The 20,467-nt window shown below is 38.4% G+C and overlaps 1 protein-coding gene across 2 annotated transcripts in view; it reads left to right on the top strand.

The window, feature by feature from the left end:
* The window catches only part of sipa1l1 (signal-induced proliferation-associated 1 like 1), a 69,237-nt gene that overhangs the window by 44,330 nt on the left and 4,440 nt on the right, over positions 1-20,467 (top strand). Inside the window, exons 10-24 of one of the 2 annotated variants that reach the window (XM_055054547.1) lie at positions 112-269; positions 5,220-5,799; positions 7,204-7,302; positions 7,889-8,064; positions 8,446-8,733; positions 9,315-9,464; positions 9,890-10,020; positions 14,065-14,162; positions 14,356-14,840; positions 17,510-17,695; positions 18,041-18,206; positions 18,286-18,520; positions 18,929-19,021; positions 19,206-19,317; positions 19,417-19,495. In XM_055054547.1, the coding sequence (XP_054910522.1) occupies positions 112-269; positions 5,220-5,799; positions 7,204-7,302; positions 7,889-8,064; positions 8,446-8,733; positions 9,315-9,464; positions 9,890-10,020; positions 14,065-14,162; positions 14,356-14,840; positions 17,510-17,695; positions 18,041-18,206; positions 18,286-18,520; positions 18,929-19,021; positions 19,206-19,317; positions 19,417-19,495 (3,036 nt within the window). Of the gene's footprint in view, positions 1-111; positions 270-5,219; positions 5,800-7,203; positions 7,303-7,888; positions 8,065-8,445; positions 8,734-9,314; positions 9,465-9,889; positions 10,021-14,064; positions 14,163-14,355; positions 14,841-17,509; positions 17,696-18,040; positions 18,207-18,285; positions 18,521-18,928; positions 19,100-19,205; positions 19,318-19,416; positions 19,496-20,467 lie in introns of both variants that reach the window. The other variant, XM_055054546.1, reaches the window with a different exon arrangement.

The following is a 20,467-nucleotide window of genomic DNA, read 5'->3' as shown; positions in this document are numbered from 1 at the left end:
TCACAGCTTTCTAGGTGTCCATTGTCAAAAAGATGTCTAATTGTTCAGTTTGATTTTCTTGGTCTCTAACAGCTTATTGTTTATTTTCTCTCTTTGTCATCGAACCTGCAGTTGCTGCGGAAGCGGCACATAGGGAACGACATCGTCACAATTGTGTTCCAGGAGCCTGGAGCGCTTCCCTTCACTCCTAAAAACATTCGCTCTCACTTCCAGCATGTCTTTGTGATTGTGCGGGCTCATAACCCCTGCTCTGAAAACGCGTCTTACAGGTGAAATTCAGAAACAAAGTGATCACTCTGTTTTTAAATTCTTGCATTCTGAGGAATTTTTCTTCTTAGTCAAATGAAACAAAACCCTTATTGGTAATTAATAATTTAATTAATTAATTAATAAATAAATTAATTAATTGGTAATTATACATCAATACTACAGTACATACTTATCCATGTACTTATCCATAAATTACATTTAGTTTGTTGTGCTCCCGAGTCCTTAAGTGAAAGTCCACTTTATGGTCAGATCGAAAGATGTCTTCCTTAAATCTTAGGAAGATTGTGGCAGTATGGAGAGTCTAGTAAATGATTTAAAGGGATTTCAAAAAATTTGAAATCAGCACTTCCTCTGTTTGAAAAATAGTCTACAAGTATAACTCATCTGAAACAACTGCAGACATTGCCAATCATGAGATTCCTCCAGTACTTGTAAAACCCTGCAATAAAAAGCAGGTATATATTATGATGGAGGAATGGAGAAAAGAACCTAAAAGAGTTGATTAAATAAACACACAAGACACACATAGGTTTATTTTATCAATTAAAATTCTAATCTTAAAAAATTTTTGTCATATCTGTGGTAAGCACAACAATGTATTTCACATAAACCACCCTCCATCACAGCTGAATGAATGATGCTCTGATAATACCTGCAGAGTTTTCTACTTCCTGAAATCCACCATCAAAATGGCTGCAGGTGTTGAGACGTCACTATAGTTCAAGAATTATTACTTGTCAGAAATATGTAATATGAACAGAATGCACAACACCCACACCCATCAGTTAACTTTGGTTTTAGGTTCTTATTTGATTTCAGCTTTGAAAGGAATTTTATTCAGGTTTTTGCCTACTTCTCATCCTTCCAGTTGTTCTTTTTTGTTGTCACACGCCGTTTGACTCCAATTATTGTCGTTTTTAATTGCTGTCTGAGCAACTTGTGTGAGGCCTTAATCTTCCCCCATGTGGCTACTTCATTACAGAGCAACAACACAAATAAACACACGTAAGCAATGAGCCCTGCTGCACAGTGAATATCGAACAAATGCTTTGATGTCTTCGATATGTGATTCATAAATGTGAAAGAAAACCTGACATGATGCCTACATGACAACCCCATGTTTCACAGGTCAAATATGAGTCATGGTCTCCATGGAAAAAGCACATGACTAAGAAATGATGCATTAAATAGAGCTTACAATAATAATGTATTTATTTTACATTGGATAGAGCATGGATATAAATGCATGGAAAGGAAAGCTTCAACTCATCCAGAAAGCCATTCTTTTGGGAGTGTAGTGTATGTAGTGCTTCACTTGTGCACATTGAATTTTTGATATGAACATGCGTGGACATTTATAAAAAGAATTATTTTGTGGAGGAGCCTGCTTTTTTTATTTTTAACATTCTCAGGGTCAAAAAGGGTTTGAAAATCTTAAGTTTTCTGGTGTTTTTTTTAATTTAAAGTTTCAAATCTATCTTTAAAAGTTGACTTGATGCAAGCAGAGAGAGACAAGGTAAACATCATACACCTTCCTCATATTTCTCCCCTGAATATGTGTCCATCTCTGAACTCCCCATAGCTTTAGGTATTGACTCGGTTTTTGTTTTGTTTTTCTTTTTCTTGGCTTGTTGAGCTGCTGTTTGTGGATACTGGAAGAGCAGACTGCCCACACACTGGATATTTATAAGCCCACAAATCACTAAAACCACAGGAATTTACCCTATGATTTTCTCTGCTCAACCTCCTGCCATGAAGATCACCAAGAAGCCTCATAGTCCAGCATTTCCCATTGTGTAGCATTCCTCTCTTTCTTGCCATATTAAGCCTTACCTTTCTCTTCTCCTTCATTTCAATCTCGTATGCAGTGTAATTCTTTACTTTTATGCCCCTACCTGTATGTATAAATATCACCATCAATGTGCTCTGTCCTGCATGAGTCACAGGCCCTGGCTTGACTGACTCACAGGTGTTTGAGATCAGAACAAGTGATTTCAGAGCTTCGGTATAATACATTTAGCTGCATCTGTAGTGACTGAAAAGAATAGAAATAAAAGGTCTCATTCTCATTGTTCTCCCTGCTTGTAGCCACTTTCAGCTCTCCTCTCTAAAATGCTGCGTGTGATTCATTACTCATTTGCAGAGTCGCAGGCATATATAGCCACAGTACTGTCAATTTTTTGCGTAGGAGTTGTCAACATTTTTCAGATTGCCTGTACATTACTAAATGTCTCTAAGTTATTGCCATTGCATAAGTCTTGAACACCCATCAGATATAACATTATGGTTAGCAATAGCACCGTCTACGCTGACAAAATGTCATCTTTCTTTTAGCACTAGGATGATTTTCCTGACTTGGTTAGGGTGCAGGACCTTGACTGTTGATTTGGAGCACAGGAGCCAGACTCTACTCCAAACATGCATCATTTGTCCCTATTGATGGATCACTTCAATTGGGTCATTTTTAACCATTTTTCATAGCTTTTGACAGGGAATTGATATATTGAACTATCAAAGACAGGTTGTCAACAACATCATATAGATGCTATTTAGGCCGAGATAATGTATTAAATATATTATCTTTTCTGTGCCAGTAAGAGGGAATAATATAATCAAAATGATGACCTTTAGCCTTTGAAGAAATCAGGCCAAAGTGAGATAGATGGGGGAGGGGGGAGGGAAAAAAAGCACAAAGCTGTCCACTCTTGTGGTTTTGAACACGGAAAGCAATGCAAAAAGCTTGATTGTTTCCAGTTCCCATGAACACCCCCACAGTTCTTAAGTCTTTCTGTATATGGACGGGTGGTGCAAACACAGCTGTTTCGCAGAACATTTGTGTTATTGTGAATGGGGCCTAAGACCTGGAAAACATGGAAGATAAATATGGAGTCAGGTCTCCGAAACCACAAAACATTTTTTTATACTTTTGTAACTGGAAAAGGCAAGTGCCATTAGGCAATTTTGCATTTAAAAATTTAAATCTTTTGATTTTCTAATGCCAATTTCTCCTAAATCTCTTCTTGTATTTGTTTGTTGTGATTTGCCTTGTTCAGTTGACGGTGTATGAACTCTTCTGAAAAGGTTTGGACCTGATCGATATATGTGAAGCATATAAACTTCTCATTCCTTCCCTTAATAATTGTTTCAGTTTCAACAAATCAATCTACATGGATTTGTCGCTTAATATATCCTACTAAATGACATCTGTCACTATAGGGTAAAGAACATGCATCTTTTTCACTTGTGAATGATTGATGTAATGACTGCAGATGTTCAAGCTTTCCTACTACACTTTAGCTATTTCACCGTAAAAAAAATTCAGACAAACCTTTGAGACACTAGCGTTTATCCACTACATCCATTTATTTAAAAAGAAAAAAAAAGTTCATCCTGCGATGCCATTTCAGCCAGAAAAATGCTTCCTCTTTCATGTCAGTCTGCCACAAGCAAGTTAAGGTGGGAAATAAGCTGTCAACAGTTTGAAGGCTGGTATAATTGAACACCACATGTCTCCAGTAAGGACAGGATGTCTCTAAAGTATGTTTAGAAATATGTGGGTGACACAAGTATTGCGTATTAGGCTATGTGATTAATCCCAGTGTCAACATGTGTGCTAATGCTTGTCAGCGGGGAATTGTGTAGGATGGGGGCTATGACTCCCTGTGCCTCTCTTGTCACCTGGCAATTATCACCTGTGAGAGGATTTTGTGATTGAGCTCTTTTGGTTGAGACTAGAAAAATTAAGCCATGTAGGAATATGAGCTCTCCAGGCCAGAGTGTTACTCGACACCTTTTTTGTGTGTTTTATTGTCTCATTCCCCCACCTGTTTGCATTTTTTCCCCTTTTCGTCAACCTTTTATTCACTCTTTTCTCACAAGCCTTTTCCATTTTTTTCACCCAAGAGTCACATTTGGCTAGAAGTTTGGAAAAGTAGTCATGATGCATCCTTTTCTTCTCTTCCTGTCTGTCCATGAAGGCTCAGCTGAAATACTGGCATACCAGAAAGGGCAAACTACCTCAAATGGCCCTTCCAGGGGAAAAAAAGGAAAAAAAAAAAAAAAAGCATATAATTCAGCTTATACATGCCATAAAAATAACCTTAAGTAAACACACAAGTGTGACAGTGTAGCAGAAATTTTAAGCAAAATTGTACATGTACATGTTCAAATGTCTTTATTAAAACACAGCAGTTATTCTTGCTTGTGCTAAACCAGCCTAACATATTGATTAAAATGGATACGATATCAATGATGTATAATATATTTAATTTAAATACTTAATCAGATCCATAGAACAAACCCCAGTTTAGGTGTAGTGTTTGATGGTTGTTTTGCAAACTGTTATTACTGTTTCAGTTTTACTCCTTTTAATATAAAACAAGTACATCAAGTTAATGTTGATTGGTCAACTGTTTACATAGCTGGTCTGCTGCTAGTTTCTCTCAAGTAGAATTTATGTTAGAACGTCTGAATTACTTTTTTAATTGATGGAAGATCGTATGTATGATTCAAAGTTTCTGCAGTTGTCTGTAACTATTTAAAACTTTGAAAATATGTAAATGATCTGTATTAAAATGTAGATATTTAAGTCTGAAAAAGTGCAGAATTTGGAAATAGAAAAGCTTTTGGAATGTTAAGAAAATTAAAAGATTTTTATATTTGTAAATACTAATTTTGGTAATAAATCATCTTAAAACTAATTATAAATTGTTTCTCTGACATGCCAGCAGCTAAGCACACTTTTATTGGATCCCTCAGTGCTATAAATTGTTTAAGCTGTTGATTGAATTTTTTCTGGTTGGCTAGTTCTGTAGCAAAACAAAAGTATCTATTGCTTGATGTCTGCGTTCAAATTTTCTTTTCCAAACTGAGTATAACTGAATTTGATAAATCTGCTTCTCGAGTCTCTCTTTACATCTCTGCCTGGCTAATTTTTCTTTTCTTCCTAGTGTGGCAGTCACCCGTTCCAAAGACATGCCTTCATTTGGCCCCCCTATCCCAGAGGGCGTGACCTTTCCAAAGTCATCAGTCTTCCGGGAGTTCCTGCTAGCTAAAGTGATCAATGCCGAAAATGCTGCTCACAAATCACATAAGTTTCGTGCCATGGCCACCCGAACGCGCCAAGAGTACCTGCGGGACCTGGCCGAGCGCCACACCACCAGCACCCCGATTGATCCCTCTGGAAAGTTTCCTTTCATTTCTTTGGCTCATAAAAAGAAAGAGAAGACCCGGCCTTACGAAGGAGCGGAGCTGCGCAGTCTCGGAGCGGTGACCTGGCCTGTTTACGCTGAGGATCATGGGAACGGAGGGGAAATCGAGGCCCTGTTGGCTATTTCCAATGACTTCATGATCCTGTTGGACCAGGAGGCCAAAGCTGTGGTGTTCAACTGTGCCACTAAGGATGTGATTGGTTGGACTCTCAGCAGTCCTGCTTCTTTAAAGGTTTTCTATGAGCGAGGAGAAAGTGCATCTCTTAGAAGCATCAGTAATAACACAGAGGATTTCAAAGAAGTGGTCAAACGTCTGGAGGTAAGAGATCTCACACCTACACAATTCCAGAATATTTACTTAATCCCAAAGGGAAATTAAATGCTGTTGTAACTCAATATACATGTTTGGTGGTGATAACATGCTTTGAGGAAGGGAAACATGATAAAAATTGGATCAAATTCACTTTTATTTAAATACCAAAAAAGCTTTTCCCCACTTACCTGACCTACTCACAGACTCTCCTACTATTCAATGATGGCATTTTTTTATTTTCACATGCCAGCCTGCCATCTCTTCATGCGTTTCACTTTATTGAGGGGAGTTTCAGAACCACCTCTGGACAACATTGTGCTAATGGCTCATACACCTACACATCCAGTGAAGTGGATGGTTGTTCGTTCTTGGCTGTTTCCATGGAAACAGGCTGGGAAAAACGGTGTTTTCTTATGTAATCAGTGGAGCTTTAAAAATCATTCAGTGTTGCCTTTTAGTTTTGAAAGGTATAAATTCATGTGTGTTTACGCATGTGATTGTTTTTTTCTCATGTATTTATGTAACTTGAGTTACACAGAAATTCTGTGTATTTTTGTACTCTTGCATACCAATAAATTTAAACAAAAGTCCAATTATTAATGATCAGATATTGCTTTGTATGCAAGTGGCTTTTGATTAAAAAGAGGAAGTGATCAAACTTTATTTTTCTACTCCTTGTTTCTACCCTTATTTTTCATTTTTTCCAATACTCTTCATTGCCCCTATTAACACAGAAATGTTTGACTGCAGTAACTTTTTATATTAGGCACTTTTCAGTGAAGTTTTACTTTTCTGGTGAGAGAAAGATGCAGAGGTGCCTTTAAGCCTGAAGATGCATTATTAGAAGAAAATAAATGTGTGTAGTGAGTAACCGTAAAAAGGAGTTATTTGTGAATTAGACTTGCTTTCACAGATCCACTGTGAGCTAACTCATCAGTGATTTATTTTTTTTTTTTCCAAGTGTTCCCATTTTCAGCCCTTCAGATGAAGCATAGTTTCTTCTCAGTCCTCTTCTGTCCTCACCTGAACAACGGGAGTCGCATGATAAAACAAAAAATTTAAAGGAGTTTCTCTCTTGTAACTTGTCTTTGTCTCCGTGCAGACTCGGATTTCACCGTCTTGGGTGTCATTTGTTGAGTGCAAATCAATTCAGAAACCTTTATGTCTGATGTAACTGCATACTTTGTGCCCTAAACTCTCTTGGGCCTCACCTGAATCCCCTAAAATCTTCCAGCTTTAGTAGAACCATGTTTGCAGAGACACAGAAATAAATTCACAGTTAAAAACAGAGGCGGTCCTTCCACATTTTCTAAACGTTTTTATTTTATTTTTAACTCAACTAGGAAAAGGACAACTCCACCTGTGATCACTTGATGTTTCTAATTGTCTCGCTGCCCTCAATCTGTCCAGTTTCTAACTAAGGGCTGTGAGACATCCGAGATGACTCTTCGGCGAAACGGTCTGGGGCAGCTTGGCTTCCACGTCAACTACGAAGGCATTGTGGCAGAGGTATTGTTTCATAACATAAATGTTTTATTTTGGACATTTGGTCATGATTTAGGTGTTTTACTTAAGTTTAAGTAACTTTTTTGTTGTGTTTAGTGCCATAAGAAGCAGTTTGACACAAAAATCTATTACCTGCTTTTCCTAAGCGTAAATTGGAACCGGGTTATTAAAGATACCCTGTTTAATATTTTACATAGGCTAAAAATATATATCATTAACAGATGCGGTAAAATAATGCACTAAATTTAAACTAAATTTTATCAGCGCATGTTTAACTGTTTTTGATACAACTTACTTGTAAGTTGGCTGAATATGAGACTGCAATAGTCAATAGTCTCTCTTTTATTGTAAATGGTGATTAATACTCAGACAGTTGGATAATCCCTGGATTTTTACAAATACAATGATTTATGCTTTTTAAAAATGTTTTTCAAATGTTCTCCAGTTTAAAAAGACAAAAAAAAAAACAATCAATTAAATTTAATTGAATTAAATCTGTTTGTGATTTGTTTTGATTAGAGACTCTCAAGTTAGAGTAACCAAACGCTAGAAAAATGTCGAAGCTTCAATGAGACTTCGTTGTTCACAGGTGGAGCCGTATGGATATGCTTGGCAGGCGGGGCTCCGTCAGGGCAGCCGATTGGTCGAAATCTGCAAAGTCGCTGTTGCGACTCTGACCCATGAGCAGATGATTGACCTCCTCAGAAATTCAATGACAGTGCGTGTTGTCATCATCCCACCACATGATGACGCCACTCCACGCAGGTAAGTGGAAGTGAATGTGTAAATATATGTAAACAAACTCACTTTGACACCAACTATTCTGTGAATAGTGTTTTTGAGGTTGTAGGACAAAAACAAATGCTTTTTAAGCCTAATTTAAATTAGCTTTATGATTGCTTCCACATGGTTTAACTTATTGTCTGAACTTCTTACAGGCTAATAAAATCAATCTACTTCTACAGATGCAGCTCATGAGTTCATCGGGACTCGAGTCACTTTAATGTGCAAATTGTAAAAGCTGAAGCTTTGAGGCAGTAGAACAAATGTGACCTTTTATTTGTGTCATTCAATATTCCCAAATCCCAAAGCCACGTGAATGATGAGGAACGTTTTAACTTAACCCGTTTGTCCCCGTCTTTGCAGGGGCTGCTCCGAGCTCTACAGAGTCCCGGTGTCTGAATACAAAGGCAGCAGCACAGACAGCGGCTCCTTTGAGTACAAGTTCCCATTCCGCAGCAACAACAACAAGTGGCAGAGGACGTCCAGCAGCCCTCAGCAGTCCCTGACCGCTTCACCGCAGCCCCACACCCCCAACCGAGCCATCAGCCTGGGCAGCTCGGTGGGGAAGACCCTGTCTGCTGAGAGGCTGGAGAGAGGCGCCGCCATTCCACGCAGCGTTAGCAGCGACGGGCGACCTCTGGACTCCAAGAGGTCAGAGCTGTTTAAATATGTCTTGATAGAATTACATAAATATTGAAAAAGGTTTGAAATGCTTTTCTTTTTCTGGAACGTATTGACTATTTGATATGGTAAATGAACAAATAATTTCTTTTTATATAAGTGTTTTTCCTTTAATGTACGCTTGATCATCTTTAACAAACATACATTCTGTCTGATTGGCTTTTTTTCCCCATTAACCGATTAATAATTTGCTTAATAGGAGATTTATTTATTGATTGATTTATTTATTTTTACTGAATTTTAACCAGGTGAAGCTAAAGCTATGCCACTACAGGAATCCTGGGTAGAACATAATTATAGGAAAACTTATTTTAAATGTGAAACTTTATATATTTTTTTGCACAGTTTTGGCTGAACTACTGATATGAGTGTGTTCTTCTTTCAGTAAATAACCTTTTTTAGCATTTGTACACTCCAGTTAATTAATTGATTGCGACGACTTGCGGTAGTATTTTCTCTGGCATGTTTTTTAGTATTTCCGTTCAGTATTGTTTCTCAATTTCCAGCGAATACATTTCCAAAGTGTATCTCTATCCTTGTTTGTGTTGCAGGATGTCTCCTGGCAGTGAGAGCTACAGCCTGGCCTCCTCGCTGGCGTTGGGTCGTTCGCCTCATAACCGCAGCTCTCCCAGCAACCTGTCTTGTTCCAGTGAGGCCTCTGGAAGCTCTGCGCACTGGAGGCAGAAGTCCATGCCTGAGCAGTAAGAACGACACAGGAATTATTTGTCGAATGTGTCGTATCCAAACTCAACATTTGGATATGACACATTAAAGTAAACCTTTAACTTGCCCTGAGGCACTTGGTTTGTCCTGATTATTCATCCTCTGTTTATTTTGGTGATATAAAAGCGATGGTGCAATCACCACTTTTCATATTTAGAGGACATTGAATATATAGACGTTGGCATTTCAGCCCACAGAAGTAAATTACATTGAAAATACTGTATATTTGTCAGACAGTTGTAATATTTCAAAGTAAGGTGCTCTTACTTTACTTCCACCCACTAAAGCCCTGAGGCAAGTTTTTATTATGTCTTCCTGTCTTTTCTTGCTCTGCATCTTTAATCACTTGTAACAAGTTTAAAAAGTATTGCCTCAGATTTTGTGTGATTTTCTGTTTTGACAGGTTTGCGAGCAGCCGACATTCACCCATGTCATCAGAGAGACGAGAAGCGGCTGGAGAGGGCGGATCGAGCGGGAAATCCACCCCCAACTGGTCAAGAATGGAGGAAGGTGGCGGTGAACGAGGGTCAACAGGTGAACTATTCCAGGGTGTCCAGGCATGCTTAGAAAGACTTAAATTCATGTATCTAAAATTAAAGCCTTAAAATGTCTTGAGATTATTTAAAAAATGCAATTTAGCCATAACTACGTCAATTACAGGTCTTAAATTTTGTGGTGTACTTTTCTGTCAGGCAAATGTTTGAATCACCCATAAACATAATTATTGCGTTCTGTGACAGAAGGCGATTGCAACTACTGCTAGATAGGTGCTAATTTACCCTAGCTAGCCTGTTAGCTAGGGTAAAGTACATATTCATTGCCTGTAGGCTGGATGACATTCGCTGCTGTCTTGCGTTGCCAATCTGCAGAATGCTACATTCTGTGCCTGAAAAGACTAAAACCACTATTTAAAATATGCATTTTGCTTTTGTACAATTCTGTTTGCTAATGGTCTTAGAAAGTCTTAACTTGATGAAACCATATTCAATAATTTATGTTATTGAAAACTAGCTCAAATGTGCGTAGTCTCCCTCTGGTTCTGTTTGCTGGTATATGTGTCTGAATGCAAATGTATGCAAATGATAATTTTAAACATGCAAAGAGTGGGTGCAGTTGATGTATGCATAGGCCTGTCACAATAACAGATTTTGCTGGGCGATTGTCTCAAAAAATTATTGCGATGAACGATAATATTGTTTGAAGACCTTTTTACACTGATTTAATGGAAATTACGTAATAATACATGTGATTTCCTGCCAAAGATAGATGCACTTTACTTTCAAAAGACACTTAACACTGGAACTGATACACAAAATAAATAAAACAACCAAAACCAAAAATAAAATAGATTCTCAGTCTCCATTAAACAATAAATGTACTTGAATAAAAACTAAACATAAAGCCAAAGTGGAAATGAATACTGCATTCAACCAAAAGAGTGCAGCTTATGATAGTATATTGCCCTTCAGTAATCATTAGATTTAAATAGAGAAGACATCCGACTGCCTGATGCAATAGTTCAAACTACAGGATTTTTTACCCCAAACGACAATCTTAGAACGTTCTTCGTTCTGAGATTGTCCCTTGTGTGTTACGGTAGATCGTTGTGGCCGCTCTGATCTAAATCAAGGATTTATCCAGACTGGGAGCTTAACGCAGCCTGTTGAATGTGACCGGTAGCCAATCAGAACGCTCGGATTCTCCTCCGTGCTCTTCTGAGGGGAAACACGGAGGGAATCCCTAACAGCTGACACAGCGCAACCCGAATCCAGCAGACATCGGAGAGGATATGTGGAAACATGAATGTTTATTCAACATTTCATGCAAAGAAAATATAAATAACTAGGGGAAGAGTTGGAGCAAAATTTCTACCAGAAAACCTGGTAACTTTTCAGTTGTTCTTCGTTAACGTGACATAAACAGGTTATAATGGTTTTCATTCAGTCAGGACTTTACGTAGACAGTAGCCACATGCATTGCAGGTAGATTGTAGTAAGGAATTGATTAATGCCTGGTTTCAAAATTAGTGAACTGGACTTATTATTTTATGTCCATTGTTGGACACCACCCGGTTCGATCGAACCGTTATACCTCGGATTTCTGTCGGCTAATGTGTGGGCTCTTAGGTTTTGATAATGGGCCGACAATCGGCGACATAAGATCGTGCAGTGGGCATTACACTAAGGAAGGGAGGGTCAGTGGAGAGCACTGGAGTTGAGCCTTTTTTCATTCAGTGTCATCAACAGTAAGAGAAAAAGGCAGGAAGAAACGATAAAGACGATCATTGAAATGAGGTCGATTAGTTTTAATTTATCGTGCGATTAATTTATTTATCGTTTATCGCGACAGGCCTATGTATGCAACGGTGCACGAAAGAAATCCTCCATATTTATCTGTGTTTTAAAACCCTTTGAACTGACAGGTACAGAGGAGTATGTGAATAGTGATTACATAAGCTGTAACTCTGACAGCAGCCTTTCTTAGCCCTCCCATCACCCTTCTCGTTCCTCCTCCCATTCCCCTGCCAGTTGTGAATTATAAAGCCTTTACAGATCTCTTAATGTCTCTGCAAACACAAAAAAGGTGGATGTATAATAAAATCTGCCAGAAAAAAATAGATTTTCTTTTTGTTGTTCAATTGTAAGAGTGAATGGATTTTCGTCTCATACACTCCTTTCTATTGTAAGGCTTATTAAAGGAGAAGCGGAAGACATGTCTGTCCTTCTTGTCGACACACCATCATTGTGTGCCTTTCCTTCCCTCCCTGCTTCCTGTCTGTCCCTCATTTTCCATTGTTTTTTGTTTTCCTCTCATTTGTCCTTTAATTCTCCGTTGCAAGAATTCTCCGATCCACTTTTTAAAATCTTTCTCTTTATATTCTAGTTGTGTTTATGCATTCCCCAAAGTCTGCCTTTCTCTTCTGATTCCAAGCAGAATGTTGCTTTTGATTTTTGACCAATTTAGTTTCAGCCATGTCCTCAACCTGTTGCTGACCACCACAATCACAGTTGAAGGCCTCAGTCTTTCATTTTGTGGTTGTTTATAGCATTTATGTCATGATTGGTTAGGGAGGAACGATCCGTACTGGGGCAGTTGAGCTTAAGTCAGCCAAGATTCCAGCCTTCAAAAAGCCCTCTCTGTTGCAGTGTGGTTTAGAGTTCTGTCTTTTCCTTTTCCTCCCATTTCTAACTCCTGACCCTCTGGCTTTCAGCAAGAATGATGTGGCCAGGCTCCGTGTCCAGAAATATCAGAAGTCACACAAAGTGCACTTCGTTCATTTCAACATTTTATTTTGCTACAACCATACATTCCAGTTAATTTTTGTGTAATTTTAATGATAGATCAGCGTAAATTAATGCATAATTGTAAAGGGGAAGGAAAAGAGTAATGTTTTTCAAGTTAGCTAAAAATCTGAAAAGTGTGATGTACATGAGAGAACACCTTGTAAAGGCACCATTTGGTCTTTTGGGGTATGTTTCTACCTGTTGCGATGGGCAACATAACAAATATATTTGTTTTATTATGCTTTGCTTTAGCAATGTCTGAAATGACAATTAAGAATGTAAATTATATTTCCTTAGCTTAATTCAACTCCTTCTCCTACACATGCCAAAAATTTCAGAGCTCAGCTTATTTACACAAACAAAAAAAACATCCCTAAAAAAACATTACCAGGTGAAATGAGGATGTATGGCAGCACTGTTGGAAATATATCCTCCCCATCAGGTGTTTACAGGTTTTCGGGGTCAAATTTTATAATAATTGAATTTAAATGCATGTTGAGGTGTTTTAATTTTTTTTCCAGTTTATGACTCTGTGCTTATTTGTGTTTATCACTATAAAATAATACCTGGAGGTTTAAGGTTGAAGTATAAAGACATGTGAAACGGTTCAAGGGACACTGTAAAAATACTTCTTATCTTGTTTAGATGATTCATCAAGAGAACATTTTCATTTATTGGAAAGTTTTAAATACTAAAGTGCTTAGTTTGCCTTATCTAAAGCAAGTTTAAATTAGTTGCGATTTACAGCATACTAGATCTAAATCCACAGGAACTGTAACAGTCCGGCTTACACCCAGCTCTAATTAGTGCAGAGAGCCTGTGGGCTGCAGTGCAACCGTACAAAGTAATAAATATTCTAAATGAGATGGAAACTACATTTTTAGATTCATCCCAACAGATGTTATGCTTCCACCCCTAGCTCTCCTCGTGTCTCATGCTGCTGTGCTCATTAACTGCCTGCTCTGTGTATCTTATTGCGTAACAGATAGACAATTACACAATAGTCCCATTTATGTCGAGGTTTACTTCGGGACTTTCATGCTGCACATCTTGCCCGGAGCAAGCAAAGCCAGCAGGGGGGATGCATTTTTATTTGATGTGCGTTACTTTTGATGACAACCGATGTGGGATTTTGTTAATAGACGATGAAAAGGCAAAATGAAAATAAGAGTTCTGGGTGCTTCCTGGCGGTTTTGTCGCATAATGATCTGTTGAATTATCAGCAGCTTTTCGGTGCTGCAGGGTCTGTGTGCGTGTTTGTCACCAACTCTGGTTTGGTTTGATGTTGTTGCAGAGGCTCCAGCTTCCAAATCTGGCCAGGGCTACTCTGGAGCGCCTCGCATCCAGCGGCAGGAACAAGTCATTCACCTCTCCCCAAAGAAGGGCAGCCAGGTCAGGATGTGAAGCATTCCTCATAAAGTCTCCTGACAGTTCAGTTTGTTCTGTAAAATGTCAAACTTTTATTTAATTATATTAGTACTTGTATAACATCTTGTCACAATGGGTCACTTGCTTATATAACACCTCATGCTTTCTCTATTAATGGAAACTTAACTGTTTTTATTGGGTCTTTTTGCCCTGGCAGTCAGACGGCCCGTACTCTGGCCACTCCAGCAGTAACACACTGTCCAGCACCACCTCCAGTGGGGGCCACAGCGATGGCGACAAATGGTACGACTTGGGAACCGGCGGCTCCAGTGGCGACCAGGGCGAGCCTGAACCCAACGGCCTGGGCGGAGGAGGCTACTTCCAGGGAGCCTCGGCCGACAGCGGCATCGACACCGGCTCTTACGGAGCCTCGCATCATTCCCACCCCCACTCCCACCATGGCAGCACCACCTCTCTGCTGGCCCCCAGTGGGAGCAGAGAGAGCAGGGAGCGCTCTTTGTCTCCGTGGCACAGTCCGACCGAGGGAGGACGTAGGATGCTGGAGAGGTCGCCTGCTGCTGCCGAGTCTCCAGGGCTTCCGTCAGAAAGGAGCCATGAGTCCGTGGGTCGAAGCCCACCAACTCATCTCCTGGTTAGAGACAGCAGCACTTTCAGCCTGGGTGATGGTGGATCGCACTCAAGGTCAGTTTGGGCAAGATGTAGCGGTTCATATCAGTCAGAATATTATTGAACTAATTTTAATTAAAAAAGTCAGACAGCCTTCGAAAGAAAAGGGACATCAGTCTGTGTGGTTTTCTAATATATTTGTCACAGTTCTGGCTCACCAAAATTTACCCTGAGCACATTACTAGATGCACATGTATGGAGCCAAATTATGGCCATAATGTTTTGAAACTAAAAATAAGAAATTGAAACTGGAAAAAAATAAAAACAAAACTGAATCTGAAATCAGAAATGTTGACACTGAAATAAAAAAATTAACATTGGGGCAAAAAAAAATTTACGGAAAAAATTTGAATCTGAAAAGAAAAAGATCAAAACTACTTTTCAGATTTGACTTTTAGCCTATTTTTTTTGGTGAAGCTCTAGTCATTTAGTGCATTTATCAACACTTTCTTTCAGGTTTATATAAAAACATTTGCTAAATCACAGCCTCCCAAACTTTTTCATGTCACATCCCCCTACAGCATTAGCTTCTGTGCTACAAAATGTCAAGAAAAATCATCTAATTGAATGTTTTTATCACATTTATTCACTATTTAATAAATAATTCAAACTGCAGTGCATAAGAAAACTGTAGGAGATGGTGAGAATAAGTAAATATTTTGTTAAAATATTCCCTTCCTTACATTTCGCAATTATGTGATACTCTGCATCAATCACATAAAATCACATTGAGAAACAATGAAGTGATTTATGATTCATAAGATGACAAAATTAGAAATTTATAAGGCACTCAATGTTTTTGATGTAACAGTACATTGTGTTAAAACTTCTACCAGCATGTCATATTGTTCAATTTTTTCCCATATTGTATCTTTCGATATTTGACACAACATGGAAATCCATCTTGATCCTCCTTCCCCTACACAGATGAAACTGGTCTGAACCTCGGCTTATGTCATCACAACTAGCTCAATCTGTCTGTGTTTGGCAGGCGACCTGCATTCCTGAGATCTCCATTCATGCAGTTCTGAGCTGACTCTTCTCCACTTTATAAAGAATCAAAACCAGAGAATAGGATAACTGAAATAGTAGAAAAATAAACCCTGTGACTTGGGACTTGTTTATAAATTTTAGACCAACAAAAAACCGTCGGGAGAGAAAAGAAATTCACTGTTTGGTTGAACTATTTCTGAAATACAGCCCGACTTTTTCGTACTCTGAATAATAATTCTTGCGCACGTTTTGGGCCTGGTTAAGCTGGTAGACACATGATCCAGCCAGAGGCCAAGGTAACAATTTAAAGCAGATGTCAAAACACAAACTGAGGTTTTAAAGTCATAAACTCACTTGGCCTATTTTGTAGATGCTTTTTTTGTTTTCACTGCTTTTTATTACCATATTTATGGACTCAGTCGACTCCTATCTGCTTACAAGCAGCCAAAGTAAACAAAGTAACTTTAATATGCCACTGTTGACATACAGTTATAAAAACACAACATATATGTCTAGCTCTTAGAAAAAAACACATAAACGTTTCCCCTCTTTACCTAAGCTCAACTTTGATTTTTGTATTTGACTCTTTTATTTTATAACTTATAACCTCAGCACATGCCTCACCACTGCAGCGTGATTCCTGTTCTCATTACTCAGGCCAAAATTTTTTTACCTAAAAAGATCACATTGCTGACAGCCTCCTTCTCAGCAAGACTTTTGCTGGAAACCAAGCATAAGGAGTAATATTAATTCCCTCTTATCTTTCCACATTAGGCCTCAGGAAATATGGGACACATGTCCTACTTTTCAAAGCTGAGCTCTTGTCTCAAGCTGAGGCGAGCTCCTATGTCCGGCTCTTCCTGTTGGAGCAAGTTCATTTCATCGTCCAGACAGAGTTGCACTATAGTTGTTTACCGTCAGACTTGTGGAGTGTAAGAGAGGGAGGTAGCCAAGATAAATGTGGCTGCTGCTAATATGTTTAAGCAATAAGTACATCATGTGCCTCTTCATTTTCTTGTGCTTGTTATAGAGGTTAAATGTGATAAATCAGCACAAAGTGGCACATATTTATAGGAATAGGGATGCTGGGTTTAAAATAGTGGTGAGCATTTATTGCATCATTTATCACTTATTAACAATAAATAATAAAATATCCAATCATCTATTGGAAAAATTCCAACTAATGATACTAAAAAAATCCCCTAAAACTGTCTGTATAATCCATATTTTGTATTTTTCTGTTTTTCTCCACTGTTTGTCCAATAAAGGTGATTAAATGAATATCATCAGTCATAAGTATCAAAAGAAGTATGCTTATGTATTTATGTTTGTGGGGTTATGATCGCTGTAACATGCAGTCATAGCCATATAGTTACGTACAAAAGTAATACTTTGTGTCGTCATTTTTACAAAAGCTCCACAAAATATCGGGATAAAAATTTAAGCCCATATCGCTCCCACCATTAGTTTAAAATAAATTTTTATTAATACTTTTTTATAAGTATGGGACACATTTATATCCAGCCCTATTGAGGCTGTTGCTGTAAGTGTCTTTCTACTAATGAATATTATTTGATATTTGATTTTGTTTTGAGTGAAACATTTACTCCTTGTTCTCTCCTTTCTGACATAAGTGTAAGATAAAAATAGTTACGCCTCAACGATGTCTCATTTCCTTGATTTCTCCTCAGGCACTCTGGCCACAGCTCACCCAGGGAGGAGTCATCGTCTTCAGCCACCTCTCCCTCGTCCCAGTCTTCAGTCTCTCCCGGGCCAAAGACCTTCTACCCCCGTCAGGGAGCCCAGTCCAAGTATCTGATTGGCTGGAGGAAGCCTGGCTCCACCATCAACTCTGTGGATTTTGGAGACACACGGAAGTAAGAAAGAGCGGAGATTGGACAAACATTACAGAAAATTTTTAACAGTGTTTCCCGAGAGTAAACTTGAGCAAGGTTCTGTTAAAAATGTAAATATTTACATATATTTGTCTTTTTATTTCATATATAGTTGGAGTTTCTCCTAAACCTTCTTATTATTCTTTTTTTTAACGTTTTGAGAGCATTTTTATCCTCATTACAATCAAGTATCATCAGAATTCATTCATTAATGACATATCTGTTGCTTTATTGCCTCCTTGTGGCTGAGGATTGTACAGCAGGAACTTTATTTTGTTACAAGTATGTCATGTTTTTCTATTTCTCTTATTTACTTTATGCTTTCAGGAAATCTCCAGGTGAAAGTGGAGATGTGGCCCCTACGCCGGCAGCGAGACCATCACTTAGAGACATGCACTCTCCCCAGACTCATGCTAAATCTACTGTGGAGGAAGATATTAAGAGACACCCTGCTCATGACACTCCACCACCACCAAGAAAACACAAGGAAAAGGTAACTTTGTACAGAAACGGATAGGGAACAAAAATAAGATTTAAATGATCTCATTCTCTCGTCCTTTGATCCGACTCAGCATGGCCAGAAGTCTCCTCCAAGCCAGCCGCTCAGCCGTCGCCGCTCGCTGCACCGCACCCTGTCAGACGAGAGCATCTATCGTGGTCAGCGGCTGCCCTCGCTGAGCGACTCGGTGACTGAGCCGGCGCTCGCGACCGACGTCCTCTTCAGCTGCTCCACTCTTCCTCGCTCTCCCACAACTCGCGGCGTGCCCCTCAGGCGGCCTTCCTACAAGCTGGGAGTTAAACTTCATGGTAAGGAGAAAGATTTTCTTTGTACAGGATGCAGGTGTTCAAAATCCTTTAAAATACTTTTAATTCTGTATAGTTTTTGAAACTGATATTCAAACTGCACAGTTTTGCGATGAAGTCCAATCTAACATTTAATTAAAAGCCTAAATTTGGATAAATGTTGTTTACAGTTTCTTTATTTCTTTTTCTTTCTGTAACATTTGTATCCCTCTTACAGAAGAATATGTTCATTAAAATGAATATTCTTAATCTGAAGCTTTTCCAAATGAACAGTAATAATACATTAAAATTGTTTAACATCTAAAAAGAAAAAGAACAACTTAAATATGATTGTGGAAATGCTGCCCCCTCTTGACTGGAAAGGTGAATTGCCTGATGAAGTGAGACTTGTGCTCTTTTCCACATTAACAGGTGATCTTTCGGCGTCTGACACGTCATTGGTGGATTTGGTGGAGCGTCATCGGGGACCCCTCCCTCAGGAGCTGATGCCCCTCCCCTCTTCAGGTAGAGACAGTCCTCTCGAGTGGACTCACCTGGTGGATGTGGCCAGTACCTTCGAGAATGAGAGAAACACACACTACAGTAAAACAAAAAATACTTATTCTACACCTTAAAGCTAATCAACACACAGACTTCTGTTAGTGCAGAATTTAAAATAACTTGAACTTTTGTCCTTCACGCCTTCCAGTCCAGAGAAGTTATGTGTTTGGAGATGCAAACCACCGAACCAGTGGAGCATCCAGTCCTCAGCAGCCACACATAGAGCTGCAGCCTGCTCCTCTATCACGACCTTCATCAAGGTTTTTATTTTGAGTCACTCTAAAATGTGACAATGTTCCCCCGTTTAGCAGATTTTTGATTTACTAACCTACTTTCTGGGATGTTTTGCATTTCTGCAGCGAGGGTCACATAGGGCTGGAGAGAAAGGTGACTAAACTGGAGGCCATGGTGAAGATGCTACAGGAGGACCTGAAGAAGGTGAGATAAAACTTCTGTATTCTGCATCGACTCTTCCATTTGAAGTGCCTCTTGGATGATAACTTACATGAGTTGGAATAGGAAGGGTAGGAAAATAAAAATAGCTAGCATATTTATATATATAACTAAATTAGCTCGTATTAATATTCAGGTCGGTCTTCCAGTGTTGAAAAACTCTGCCAGAAAGCCTCAGAATGAACTTTATTTCATTAGTTTATTTGTGTAGAAACAAATATTTTGTATTGCTTCTAGTCTGAGCTAATTTCCCCGATTGTTACATTTTATACTGAAGAAAATGTTTTATTTGAATTTCAAACAGATTTTTACAGTTTATACCTAATAAGTTGTGTTTTCTGACAGTTATCTAAAGATATTTTTGGCTTTTTAGGGACTTAATATTGTGAACAGGATGTCTAAGCAATCTAGAAATGAAAAAAAAAAAGATTTAAAATCTATATAAATAAGGGGTAAAATAGACAATTGAACATAAAAAATAAAAACAATATTTCCAGTCTTTATTCTTCATTTTGTAAACTAAAAGTTTTTTATTTAATTTATTTTTAAATTATGTGATTCATTATTGATTTACCACATCATAAACTACAGATAAAGGACATGGTCATACAAAAATCCAAATGGGACTTTATCACAGCTAGATTTGCTTAAATCAAGATTTATAATTCTGAAACTAGTTCTGGTTTAGATACGACACAAAGTTTTAAATCCCCTAATAAAATGTTTACTTTTGTTGTACCTTGTGGAGGGTTTTTGAAATGTCAACTAAAAAAAATCGGCCCACAAAGCTATTCAGTCAGGCTGTGACTCACTGTCTGCAGGCAGAAAATGTTTATATAAACACACACAAAACTTCTCTGTTTTAAAGTGTAGAGGTGAAGTCAATTTTATTTTCTAACGCTGGAAATGCAGCTACTTGAAAATGTTGCCTTAAATACAAAATGTTAATTGTGCGCC

Source organism: Poeciliopsis prolifica, unplaced genomic scaffold (genome assembly GCF_027474105.1).
Source record: "Poeciliopsis prolifica strain line A6 unplaced genomic scaffold, Auburn_PproV2 SCAFFOLD039, whole genome shotgun sequence".
In the NCBI taxonomy this organism is placed as follows: Eukaryota; Metazoa; Chordata; class Actinopteri; order Cyprinodontiformes; family Poeciliidae; genus Poeciliopsis; species Poeciliopsis prolifica.
This window is presented reverse-complemented; position numbering and strand designations above follow the sequence as displayed.